We start from the raw sequence: 12,621 nt of genomic DNA, 5'->3' as shown, positions 1-12,621 counted from the left end.
ATTTTAGCTTAAGTTCACCTGAGTAGCTCTCCTACTTGAAACCAAAATGGTCCTAAGGAGAATAGACTCTGCAGAGACAAGTGGCCTAGGAAATTTCCTGTGTGAGGATTAGAACTACCTTTTGGAGGAAGAAACTGAGCCCAGAGAGAAATTAGGACTTGCTCAGGGGCAAACAATGAGTCGTGGTCTTCAGAACTGAGTCACAAATTCAGGTCCACAAGAGTCCATACATGGAAGGCCCTGAAGGTAGGGTCCCTGTGTGGACTGTCTGGGCCCCTCAGGGCTGAACACAGAGGTCCTCAGAGTGGCTGTAGATCTGTGATTAAGAGCTTTCTCATCAGCACTGGATTGGGGCAGGGAAGGGGGAGGGTGGTTGGCTGTACATCTAGCCAGAATACATCAGATAATCTGAAGTGGTTTGGGGAGGGAATCAGACTGGTTGTGCAGCTGAGGCCAGATACCCCAATGCCAAAATCACTGCTTTTGGCCTTGTCCCAGGAGAGTAGATGTGTCCAGGGAGTTTTCATGGATGGAGAGGGCTGTGGGGAAGGAAGCACAGCAGGTACTGAGGACTGAGGTCACAATGAGTCCAATCCAAGTTCTTTTCCTTCCTTCTCTGACCACCCCGTTCCACCAACACAACCAGGAAAGACTTAAGGCCAGGAGAGAGGTGCCAGGAGACCGCCTGGGGCTCAAGGACTGGGCTGGACTCCTGGGTCCCCACGGGAGGATATATGTCCCCAGAACATTGCCACAAGGCCCCTTCATTGTTAAGAGTTATGCTGCTCCGGGCAGCTTCTCCTTATTTAGGATTTGATGCGGCCCTCTCATCATCCACCTCCGCCAGGGCCGAATGAGTGGGCCGCGCAGCGGAGGTGAGTCCTCAGGCGGGTCTGGTGCAAGGTGGAGTCTTGAGTCTGGAGCCACAGGAGGGCAAAGAAGGTCTGAAGCGCGGAAGCCCGCTGAGAGCGGGAGACTGGCCCTTGAGCCGGGGGCGGGGCCTCGGGCCCGTGGGCGGAGCCAAGAGCTGAAAAGGGACGTCCAGTCTGACGGGAAGAGTGGGAGCTCCAGACCAGAGGCTGCAGCCAAGAATTGAGAGCCCTAGTTCTGTGGCCAGAAAGGCCGGGACTTAGGCCTGGGGCCAGAGCCAAGAGCTGAAAGGCGGGCGGAGCCTCAGGCACGCGGCGGGGCGGAGCCCAGAAAGCCACGGTGGCATCGGTGTCTGGAAGCAGGCGGGTCCGTCGGCCGCCCTCGCTGGGCCGCGTGGCGGTGGTCATAGACCAGGGCTCGGGCTTCATCAAGGCGGGCTTCGCGGGCGAGCACCAGCCGCGCCTGGTGCTGAAGAGCTCCAGCCTGGTGCCCAGCTGGGACCGGCCGGTGCCGCCGGGGGCACTGGGCGGCGAGCTGATGGGTGGCGTGGCGCGGGCGCACCCCATCAAGCACGGCGTGGTGGTGGACTGGGAGGCGCTGGAGGGGCTGTGGGAGCGCCTGCTGGTGGGCGGCCTGCGGGTGTGCCCGGAGCAGTGGCCCGTGCTAGTGAGTGATTCGCCGTCGGCGCCGCCAGCGGGCCGCGACAGGATAGCCGAGCTGCTGTTCGAGACCTTGGCAGTGCCCGCGTGCCACATGGCCAGCACAGCGTTGTTGGCGCTCTGCTCCACTGGCGCGTTCAGCGGGCTGGCCGTGGAGGCAGGCGCGGGCGTGTGCCACGCCACGCCCATCTATGCGGGCCACGCGCGGCACGAGGCCACGTTCCGGCTGGACGTGGCAGGCAGCACCCTATCACGCTACCTGCGGGACCTGCTGGTGGCAGCATGCCCCCACCTACAGCTGCAGGCCCTGCCCCGCAAGGCCATCACACAGCTCAAGAAACGCTACTGCTATGTGTCACTGGACTTTGAGGGGGACCTTCGTAACCCTGACCGCCACCATCCGGTCAGTTTCTGCTTAGGCAATGGGTGCTCCGTCTGTCTCAGCAGCGAGCGCTTCCGCTGCCCAGAACCCATCTTCCAGCCGAGTCTGCTAGGCCAGGCCAGGCCGGGCCTGCCCGCACTGGTCTTCCGGGCACTGCAGAAGGTTCCCGCAACGCTCCGGAAGCGGCTGGCTGACACCGTGGTGCTGGCCGGTGGCTCCACACTCTTCCCTGGCTTCACCAAGCGCCTGGAAATGGAGCTGGAGGCGCAGTGCCGGAGGCACGGTTACGGGGCGCTGAGGCCGTGCCTGGTGGCGGCGCCTGGGCGTGGCACAGCAGTATGGACAGGCGGCTCCATGGTGGCCTCGCTGCGCTCCTTCCAGTGCCGCTGGATAACTCGGGCCATGTACCAGGAGTGTGGCTCCCGGCTGGTGCACGAAGTGTTCGACTGAGTCACGCTGTACTGGAGAGGAGGCGCCACCGGGGGGGCTGCGGAGGGGGAGGCTCGGTGGGCTGAGCTATACTCCGTCGGAGGCACTGAGTTCCAGATAAAAGTCTCAAGTGATCAGAGCTGGCAGAGTCTTCATGTGCCGATGGGTGGCCCCTAACTCTTCCTGAGCCAGGAGGAGGTGGTCTGGACCTCTAGGACCCTCACTTCGACCTGCAGTTTGAATCTACCCTAACCAGTGCCAGTTCAGAGAATACCAGTCCAGGTGCCTACCCCCAGGGCCGTTTCCATGGCAACAAGGAATGCAACACCTGCACTTGTGTTCAGGCCACAGATATGGAAATAGTTACAACACGTCAACCCCTCACCCAGTACTGCTTGGATTCCCATCCTATGCAAAGCTTCCAGGGGTGACCCTTTGAAAACGTCAAAATCGCATGTGGAAGCAGCCAGAAAAGGAAGCCCTGTCCTCAGCTGATCATTGACTCACTGAGGGCCTCAGTTTCCCCTTCTGTAAAAAGTGAGGTCAGGCACAATCCTGGGCCGCCTCCCTGTTCCCTCCTTGCCTCGTTATTAAGAGCTATGGGACAAAGCGGGGTGGAGACATTTCTTAAAAGAAACACACAAAGGGAGGTGTGGCTTGTGTTTTCGAAGTCACTATCCAAGAGCCTAGAGCCCTGGCTGTGAGCACTGTTTGTGCTTATACGCACAGGTGGCCACACGTGCATACAAACACTTGGGGGAACACATACCAGCTTTACCCATGTCCTTGGGCCAGGCCCTGCCCCCCACCCCCAAGTTCCACACACCAGCGTGGGCCTGTGGCGGTGTGTGAGCATGCCCCACCTCCCACCCCATCCCTGCTGGGTCCTGGGCGCCATACCCCACAAGAGTTAGGCCTCGCCAATAACAGAAACAACAGCAGCAGCAGCTCTAGGTATTAAGTGGCTTCTGTGTGCCAGGCACAGTGCTGGGTGCTGGAAATAAGAGCCGAGAACAAGAAAGGCAAAAATCCCTGCCTTCACTCTCATTTAACTGTCACACCAAACGTATGCAGGTAAGCTCTATTATTATCCCCAGTTTACAGATGAGAAAACTGAGGCCCAGAGAGATAAAGGTGCACAGCTAGGAAGCAAGAGAGTCATGATTTGAACCCAAGCCCTGAGCTGTGGCAGCGGAGGCTCCCACAGCACAGCAGACACCCCTGCCCTTGTTCCCAGCCTTCCAGCATCAAGCCCTCCACTCACCAGCTTGGTGGTGTCCATGGCAGTGAGCACTGCACAGTTCAGCGACTCCAGGGCAGCCAGCACGGGCCGGTAGACACCCAGGTGTTCTGAGAAATAGTCTGTGGGCAGAGGAGGTGCTCAAAGGTTCCCGGACCACCCCCCACCTGCTCCATGGCCTCATTTACCCCAACCTGGAATTCCTCTGCAGCCAACCAGGCCTCATATCCTGAGCCAAGCCCATCCTGTTCCATTAGGAGAGGAGGAACAGCCTCTCATCTTGCCCACCTGCCCAGGGGTCCCAGGAGACCGGAGCTCCCGTGGGCCTACTCACCACACAGTCTCTCTGTTTCCAAATTGCTGTGGGGAAAAGAAAAGGCACCCTTCAGTCCCACAGACATAAGCCTGAGACCTGGGACTCTGAAGCCAATGCCCCTCCCACCACCTGCCCAGCTCAGCCTGATGCGGAGGCTACTCCTGCCTCTACCCCAGGTGAAGTGGCTCAGTGGGCCGAGAGGGGCAGCGAGGGTACTACGGAGGGTAAAAATTCAGACCCACTCTTGGCCTCCAAGGGGCTTTCAGGCCCAGGGAGAGAAATGTGGACACAGGCCAGAGAGGAGGGGTCAGAGCTGGGAAGGGGAAGCCAGGTCTGGGGAAGTCCAGAGAAAGCACAGGGTATTACTTGGTAGGTTAGGGAGTGCTTCCCGGGGGAGGCTGCTTTAGTTAGGCATTGAAGGACAAGGGATTTGACTGGAGTGTCTGGTGGTGGGGAGGTGGCGGCACTGCAGATAAAAAGGTCTGGCTCAGGCTCCAGAATAGGGAAGGGCACGGCAACCTTGAATGCTGACCCAGAGTCTGGAATTATTTCTAAGGAGATGCGAGGGGACAGGGAGGGACAGCTGTGTGTGCATGTGCACGCATGTGAGGAAGCACAGGGAGGAAAGCGTGCAACTGCCGCTAAGGAACACACACGGGGAGGTAAGTGCGTGTTGGCGCACTTGCATCCACGGGTGGAAGCTGGCATCCTCTGGTCCCTGCAGGAAGCGGGAATGGGGAGGGGGGACACTGTGGGCTGAACCATGGGCGGTGACTCAGACCTGGCTATTTTGGGGTCCCAGCTGGAAGGAGTGTGATGGACAAGGCTGGAGCCAGGGAGGGGGGTGAGTGGGCGGGTGAAGTTGGCATCGGGCCCCGGCACCTCTCTCCCTATGCAACCCCCCATCCTCCATAAGGAACTGAGGCAGCAGGGGACACAGTGCGGCTGGGATAACCTAGCCTCACATCTACCCACGGCTCACCCACCCCCTCTCGTACTTACTTGGTGGAGTGCCCATCAATGCCGTTGAACAGCTCCCGCAGCTCCCCAGGGCTGAGAACCCCATCAGCAAAGTAATTCTGGAATTCCTCAAATGAGAGCTTACCATCATCTGGGGGGGGGGGCAGGGAGCAGAGCTGGTATCCCTGACCCCTGCCACCAGATTCAGACCTCCCCTAACGACTACTCAGCCAGGTGGAGTGGAATTCTGAGCTTGGTGGGGGGACCTGGCTGTTGGAGACAAAAGGGTCCCTGGAGGTGCCCACCAAGGCAGCAGGGTCCACTTTCCAGGCACCTAAGGGACAGGGCAGCGTACACGTCGCATTACATCAGGACTCAATACATGTTTGCCAAGTGAAGATGCAAATGAACAGCCTGGGACACGGCCAGATCATGGCAGGACCTAGACGTCACTCGGAGGACTTGGGGGCTGAGTCTCTGCCGGCCAGCCTGGCTCCAGGCTGGTCGGGACCCACGCCCTTCACAGAGAAGCCACTGGGAGGCAGATGAGATCTTCCTAAGAGTTGGAGCCCCTGCAAGAAGCAGCAGGGAATAACCTCCTCTATGCAGGGACCTCGTAACAGTCTAATCAACAGTGCAATGGCCAAAGACACTGGGGATTTGGCCTGTAAGGTCTGTAAGCAGATGGGGTTGGGGGAGCAGGGCTGGGGGAGGGTCTGAGCCTCCCCAGACAGGACGCTGTGATCCAGATGTCCTGATCAGTGAGTTGGGACACGATCCTGTCTCTAGGAGGCTTACACAAAAGGGTCTGAAGACCCCAGACGGAAGTGAGGCCGAGGCTGACTGGCTGCCTCAGCTCAGACCCTCACCCGGCCAATCAGGGCACAGTGGGCTGCTCCAAGTCACCTGTGGGCAGCAACTTGCTTCCGGGCTCCCTTGAGGGCTCCTGCTTTAGCTTTCAAGGTTTTCCCAGACCCGGGTCTGAGACTGCCCAGGACCCAGGGCAGGGGAAGCGGATTCTCTGGACCCAGCACCATCCTGTGCAAGCCCTCCCTGGGTCCAGGTGGCTGGTCATACAGAAAGTTACTGAGCCCTCTAAAGATCTAGGGCCTCATCTCCATCACCCCACCTTTCCAAGCCCCTTACACAGGGAACCTGAGACAAAGCATCACACAGACCCTGGTTCAAGTCCCACCACTTAAAAGGCTTTGTGACTTTAGGCCACCCACTTCACCTCTCTGGGCTTCTGCTCCTTCGTCTGTGAAATGGGGTGAAGAGTTCCCACCTAGCTGACAGATGTGAGGACAACATGAAGTCATATAGAAGAGTTACCCACAACTGTGCCAGGGCACTGTGTTAGAGGACACCCCCACCTCCAGCCTCTGACTAAACCACATTCCCTCCACTCTCCATCCTGCCAAGCTCAACTCCAAACAGCACTCCCTCTGGGAAGGATGCCTTGAGTGACCTTCCTGATTTGGGTCTCCTCAAGAGTCTTCTCCATTCTAGGCTGTACCCCCAAACCCCACACTCCCCTGACCTCCCTGATGTCTCCCACCCTTCCCTATACCGTGGACCCAGGGGAAGACACACTTACCATTCTTGTCTGCTCTGTGGAAAACCTAGAGGACAAAGGGGCATAGATGGGAACTGTGAGTGCTGCCTAGGAGGCAAGAGGCCCCCACCCAACTCACTAGGGCCCCAGCTGGCCAGGCTGCCCCCACCTCACCCTTCCTCCTGCCCAGCCTGGTCCCAACTCCCTGCCCAGATCAGCCCTGCAGGAGGTTTTCCAACAAGAGGGGCACAGGAAGATCACACAGCAGGTCCCACCACTTGCTCACTTCTCCTGCAGGGAGACCTCCTGGGTCTCCCAACAGCCAGGTCCCCCCACCAAGCACCCTCATGGCAGGTGCTCCAGGCCAGCTTCCGGCACCCCCACCTCCCATACCTAGAGTCTACCCTGGATTCTGTCTGATGCATCAGCCCTTGGCACAGTCCCAGCTTGAGGAAGGAAGGGAGATGGGCCCAGTTCCTGGGCCCTTGTCCCAGATCTGAACCCCCCAACTCTGCAGCATGGCCATGGTCCATCCCAGACTCTGCCTGTTCAAGGCTGTTTCCCTAGGTGCTTGTTTAAGACCCTGATATGCGGGCAGTGGCTAGTCCTTTCTTTGTGGATGCCTGGGGTTAACCCTTTCAGGGCTGGGGCTTCCTCTGAGTCTGACTCTGTGAAGGCCTCGGGCAGGCTCACGTATATGTGTGTGTGTATGTACGTACATGTGCAAGGGGAAGTGAGTGGCAGAGAGCAAGGGTGGACAGACTGCATTTACAGAGAAGCAGAGATGAAGGGCAACAGAGGCGGACAGAGAGGAGCAGAGTCAAGACATGTTCAGGGACCAGAGACTCCCACATCACCCAAAGCAGCCCAGCAAATGGGAGACCAACACACCTGGCGAGAAGGGGCAGGCCAAAGCCTGGACAGAGAACGCCTAGCAGCTCCAGCTCCTGAAAGCCACTCCTCTCCAGCTGTTTGCTCTGGGCCAGTGAAGCACTGGCATGAATCTAACCCCTGGCCAGAAACCTGACTCACAGAAGGCCTGCCACTGGCTCAGGGTCACACAGCAGCCCAGTGTGGCCTGACTGGGGCAGATGGAGATGGGGTGCGACACTAGGAGTGAGGACATCTGGGGCCACGCCCTAGCATCCATCTGCCTCCATGTGTGATCGCAAACATAGTCTGACCTCGTCGGGCCTTGGTTTTTCCATCTGGGAAGCAGGACAGACAGGTCCCTTCCATCCAGGAGGACTGTGGTCAAGGTGCTGAGTCACTGGGGACAGCAGGGAAGGGACAGGAGCACCAGCTTCCCCACAGGCGGAGACCTCTGAAAGTCGGGGCATGAGTGGGCCAGGAGGGGCTGAGCACTAGGGTGAAAGGGGGGAAGGGGCTCGGGGCAGGGACCGAGGCCCCGCTAGGCTGCTCCATGTTGGTGCCCCCAGGGGGCTGCAGGCCCACCTGCCACCCACAGGAGGGACGTACAGACCACTGCGCGCAATCCTGACCAGCTGTGGGACCCCACGGCCCCTGGGTCAGATCTGAGGGACTCCTGGGGTCAGCACTGGGTCAGAAGTCAGGAGGCTGTTTATTCTTCCGGGCTCCCGTGCCCGGGTCAGCCCAGCCTAGGGTTGCCATAGAGAGGACTGCTCCTGTGATCGAGTGTTAACCGTCCCCACGGCATCAGACACATAGACAGGGTGGACGTGGGGGTGGGGGGACAGCAGGGGCAGTGACCCCGAACCAGGAGACAAGGGGAGAGACAGAGAACGGACACAATGGAAACGATGAGGGAGAACGGAGACAGCAGGGTCGGAGAGAGACAGCGAGAAGCAGAGACCCCGGGAACGAAGCAGGGGCCCAAACAGACCGGGAGGGAGAGACATGCACACACAGACGCAGAGCCGGGGGCAAGGAGAGACAGCGAGAGACAGAGCCCAGCGAGACACCGGAAGAGAAAGGACAGAGCTGGATAGACAGCGACAACCCCAGGGCCACAGGGCCCGCGCCCCCCGCCCGCGCCCCACTCACGTCCTGGAAGAGCGCGTGTCCGGCGGGCCCGGCGGCGGCAGGCAGGGGCGCGGGGGGCCGCCGGGGCTCGGGCGCGGGCGGCCGGATCAGGCACACGGTGAGCAGCCCCGCGCACGCCATGGCGCCGCTAGCCACTCGGCAACGGCTCGCTCGGCTGCGGCTCCCGCTTCTGGACGCTGCCGCCGCCGCCGCCGCCCCGGACCTGGGGGGCCGCCCGCCCATTGGCGCCGACCCGGACATCTAGGGCCCCGCCCCCCGCCCCGCCCCGCTTGGCTCCACCCCCCACCCCGCTCCCCGCCCAGCGGGCCACGGAGGCTCCCTCCCCCCCACCCTTCCCGAGGGCCTCGCTTTCCAGACTGGAAAAGCCGACTCCAGCCTTCAGGTGGGCAGGAGCTACACGTAGTAGAACTCCCAACACCTTTCGCCTCCGCGGTTCTGCTACCAGAGCCTCCCGGAGCGTTGGCGACTGTGGAGCCAGGAACCACCCGGGGGTCGCTTCCAGCTCGGACTGGCTGTGCGCGTGCCTGGCGGCTCGGGAGTGCTCCACAGCCGGGAACAGAATGGAAGGGGTCGCACCGCGTGCCCAGCAAGGGCAGGTCCCACACCGCTGTAGGGTCAGCAAACTGCGGTACAACAGAGTGACACCTTGTGCGTGAGACCTGCAAGGGACTTCACCTCTGAGCGTCTGCATCCTTTTCTGCAAAATGGGGGTAATCCTAGTAATCCTGACCCCCGCAATCCGTAAAGGATGATTGTGGGGACTCACCTACGGACTGTAAAGGGCTTAGAATAGGAACTGGCTCAGAGGAAGCTCACCTAGGGGTTAAACAGGTCTGTGTGGACTGCCTCCCAGCCCGCCTCGGCTCCCCCTTTCAAATTCAATTCAGCCCTCTCTCCCCCCGCCCCTCTGCCATTCTGGCTCTTCATCTTCCACACAGCAGCCAAAGGGAACTTTTAAAATACAAAACAGGATGTCATTGCTATCGCACACTCACCAGTGAGTCTGAACTTCTCTCTACTCTGACCCTCACCTCAGGACTCCACACTGGCTTCTCTCCGGTCCTCTGTGCCCTGCTCCCTCCTGCCCCAGGGCCTTTGTCCACATTGCCCTGTCTGCTACGTGTGTTCCTATTTGCCTCCTCTGTTAACTCTATCCCACAGCTCTCAGCTCAAGCATCACCTCTTCCAGGAAGCCCTCTGATTTTCTCATTGGTCTAATAAATCTCCTCCAGACAACCCTGAGAGGCCCAGGAGGGAACATGTGTCCCCAGAACGTGTCAGGTTCTTTCAACCTGACACAGAAACATCCTGTTGTAATTATTTGTTGCGGGTTTACAAATGCCCAGAAACATCTGGAAGGAACACAGCAATCAGAGTGGCCTCTATGGGACTCTGGGGAAAGGAGGGGAGTTCACTTACTACTTCACTGGATCAGTTTTTAAGATTAGGACAAAAATGGTGACAAAGCCTAGCTTTCCTGTGGCTGTGGGGCTCAAATGAAATGAAACCAAGCAGGGGCAGGGAGAGGAAAAGTAGACAAGGGGCGTTTTCCCAGCAACCAGGACCTCTCCCACCCCCAGGTCTGCTCCCAGTACATAGTCCCGAAACCCAGCCCAAACACCATCAAAATATTTATTAAAACCAAAGCAGGAGGGAACAGAGCGGTTAGGAAGGTAAATCAAAGTGCAGATTGGGGGGGGGGGGGCAGAGCAATGAGTGGGGCAGAGGGGCCCCTGTGGTCTGGGCTAGCGGAAGCCCTTCACCCACCCCTCCTGCCCACCTTGTCAGTGAAGGTCCCCCACTCACCTTTCCCATCTCACATCCATCCTGGGGGGCAGTTGGGGCCCTGCAGTGACCCCCTGGGGAGGGACCACCCCCTTGATCCACCCATGGCTGTCAGTCAGTCTCCCTCCCTCACTTTCCCAATAAATAAACCGCTCGGGCCTCACCTCCTTCGGAGTAGGGCAAAGAACAGCTCAGGGACCCCTGCCCCGCTCAGGGGTATAGGGAGTTGGGGCATCAGTCCCACATCCCTCCTACCCTTTGCTGGTGCCCCAGGCTTGCCAAAGAGGCCTTGATAAATAAATAACGCTCCATTAAAGCTTCGATCAGAAAAACCTTTAAGACGACAGAAGTGCTCTGGCTGTCCTGCAAACAAGCAGGCCAAGGCCTCGCCACCTGGCCTGGTCAGCACACAGGATTCTGGGGGCAGGTGGCCACCCTGGGCCTCGTGGGGCCCCTGGAGCAAGGAGACCAAAAGTGCAGTTAGAGCCCCCACCACGCGCACACATGGACTCATGCACACACACGTGGACACACTGGGGCGTGTTTTCAGTGCACGCACAGATGTGTTCACCTTCATTCCCCGGTACATGCACACACACATGCTCACACACCACTCACCCCGTGTACACACATGTTGGGTGTTGGGTGCATGCACATACACACCACAAACAGAATCCTTCCCTTCCTGGCTTGCTCAGCCTCCTGGCAAGTAGCCAGACTCCAGAGCTAGAGGCTTCTGGAGATAGGGGAGAGGGGTATAAATTAAACGTTTCCAATTGGGTTGGGAGGACGGCCAGGGGCAGGGGGCTCCAGGGCTGCAAAGACAGGGTGGGCATCTCAGGAGACCCTGGTCCCCCCCAAGCCCCGTCAGAAATCCAGAGGGGTAAGGTCCCCAAAGTCACAGTCGAAGAGGTCTCTGATGCCCTCACCCTCCTCAAGGCCAAAGTGGTAGTCGAGGGCCTCCTGAGGGGGGGACAGGCTGATGAACTCCTCCGGGAGGAGGCCGGAGAAGTCCTCCCGCACATGTTCCAGGAGCGAGTCGGCCGCCACCAGCGGGGACAGGCGGTCCGCGTCCGCGGGGGCCCGCAGGCCGCCCATCCGGGAAAGCAGAGGTTCTGGGGAGACGGGGGAGCATCACAGGCCGGGGACGGCCCGCAGGGAGGGTAGAGGGGGCTATCGTGGCTGCCCACCCCGCTGGGAGAGGGACCCTGACCCACCCACCCCCACCCCCCCTTCACCCACCTTGCTCCAGGCTGAGCAGGGACTGGCTGGGATCCGCGGCGGGGGACGAAGGGGGAGATGATGGCGGTGGCACGGTGGTGGCAGGGTGAACTGCCCGGTCCTCCTCCCCAGAAGCTGTCCCCTGGGATGGGGTCTTCCCAGGGCTGATCCCGCCTGCAGTCTCCTCAGGGCACAGGAAAACGTCAATGGGGCCTTGTTTGCTCTTAAGGGAGATCTGAAAGGTCTGGGTGGAGGCAGCAGGCAGGGTAAATGGAGGCTCAGCTGACCACCAACCCCGCCCAGCCTGTCCTGGGCAGGTCTGGAGTCCTGATCTCACCTCTGAGGAGTCTACAGCTTGGAGCTGGGTCTCGGGAGGGGCCTTGATCACCATGACCATCTGCTCTGCAGGGTCTGCGATGCTACGAAGGTCCTGGCAGGTCACGTAGGCCAGGGTTGGTGGAGTCAAGGACCATATGACCTCTGACCTCTGTGGTCACCCACCCAGACAGTTCATTAAGAGCCCATACCTACTTAGTTTGTTCTGTGCTCTCCATACCCCACCCCAGAGCCTGGCACGTAGTTGGTGCTTGAGACCGTCTCACGCCCTTGAGCTTCAATTTCCACATCTGTACAATGAGATCATTCTACCCACAAAATCCCAAAGTAATGATGGCTGCCTGCAATAATTTCATGTAAATTACTTAACACAACGCCACACCTGGTGCTGAGAATTTATTCTGACCCGTGACCTTGGTGTCAGCTGGTGGTTGTCTCCAAAACTTATAAACATAATTTGGGGGGCGCCTGGGTGGCTCAGTCAGTTAAGCATCGGCCTTCAGCTCAGGTCATGATCCCCACATTGGGCTCCCTGTTCAGCAGGGAGTCCCCTTTTCCCTCCCCCTGCTCTTGTGCTCTCTCACACGCATGCGCTCTCCCGCTCCCCCCTCAAATCTTAAGAAAAAACAAAAACAAAAACCCCACATAATTGGGTATTCACTAAAAAAAGCAAACAAACAAAAAAACACTTATTTTAAAATAAAGTTTCTAGCGGCGCCTGGTTGGCTCAGTCAGTGGAGCGTGGGACTCTTCTCGGGGTTGTGAGTTTGAGCCTCATGTTGGGTATAGAGATTACTTAAAGATAAAATCTTAAAAAGTTTCTATTTTTGTGAATGAAAGGCA

At 59.0% G+C, this 12,621-nt stretch overlaps 3 protein-coding genes and 1 long non-coding RNA gene across 7 annotated transcripts in view; 2 read left to right on the top strand and 2 right to left on the bottom strand.

Moving 5' to 3' along the window:
- NECAB3 (N-terminal EF-hand calcium binding protein 3) overlaps positions 1-8,626 on the bottom strand; it is a 16,517-nt gene extending 7,891 nt beyond the window's left edge. The window contains exons 1-6 of one of the 3 annotated variants that reach the window (XM_073880542.1): positions 8,437-8,626; positions 7,303-7,422; positions 6,454-6,478; positions 4,899-5,007; positions 3,915-3,940; positions 3,605-3,702 (exon numbers count right to left, since the gene is read on the bottom strand). In XM_073880542.1, coding sequence (XP_073736643.1) covers positions 3,605-3,702; positions 3,915-3,940; positions 4,899-5,007; positions 6,454-6,478; positions 7,303-7,422; positions 8,437-8,556 — 498 coding nt within the window. In that variant the 5' untranslated portion in view covers positions 8,557-8,626. Of the gene's footprint in view, positions 1-3,604; positions 3,703-3,914; positions 3,941-4,898; positions 5,033-6,453; positions 6,479-7,302; positions 7,423-8,436 lie in introns of all 3 variants that reach the window. The other 2 variants (XM_025876225.2, XM_073880543.1) reach the window with 2 other exon arrangements.
- LOC141370567 (uncharacterized) overlaps positions 7-12,621 on the top strand; it is a 15,172-nt gene continuing 2,557 nt past the window's right edge. Inside the window, exon 1 of the long non-coding RNA XR_012374722.1 lies at positions 7-875. This is a non-coding gene — a long non-coding RNA (uncharacterized lncRNA). The remainder of the gene's footprint in view (positions 876-12,621) is intronic.
- ACTL10 (actin like 10) lies at positions 1,312-2,477 on the top strand. The gene has a single exon (XM_025876261.2). It carries the CDS (start codon positions 1,408-1,410, stop codon positions 2,359-2,361), a length of 954 nt encoding a protein of 317 aa, XP_025732046.2. The 5' UTR covers positions 1,312-1,407; the 3' UTR covers positions 2,362-2,477.
- The window catches only part of E2F1 (E2F transcription factor 1), a 22,619-nt gene continuing 20,033 nt past the window's right edge, over positions 10,036-12,621 (bottom strand). The window contains exons 5-7 of one of the 2 annotated variants that reach the window (XM_025875694.2): positions 11,780-11,894; positions 11,464-11,686; positions 10,036-11,336 (exon numbers count right to left, since the gene is read on the bottom strand). In XM_025875694.2, coding sequence (XP_025731479.2) covers positions 11,089-11,336; positions 11,464-11,686; positions 11,780-11,894 — 586 coding nt within the window. In that variant the 3' untranslated portion in view covers positions 10,036-11,088. The remainder of the gene's footprint in view (positions 11,337-11,463; positions 11,687-11,779; positions 11,895-12,621) is intronic. The other variant, XM_073880541.1, reaches the window with a different exon arrangement.

The sequence above is a fragment of the Callorhinus ursinus genome, unplaced genomic scaffold (genome assembly GCF_003265705.2).
Source record: "Callorhinus ursinus isolate GAN/ISIS: 27379988/994484 unplaced genomic scaffold, GSC_fseal_2.0 scaffold38, whole genome shotgun sequence".
In the NCBI taxonomy this organism is placed as follows: Eukaryota; Metazoa; Chordata; class Mammalia; order Carnivora; family Otariidae; genus Callorhinus; species Callorhinus ursinus.
The sequence above is the reverse complement of the archived record's forward strand: the minus strand, read 5'-3'. Positions and strand labels throughout refer to the sequence as shown.

What these genes read in the sequence shown, in the direction of transcription:
- ACTL10 (XM_025876261.2), top strand. Translation starts at nt 1,408, where the DNA reads ATGGGTGGCGTGGCGCGGGCGCACCCCATCAAGCACGGCGTGGTGGTG.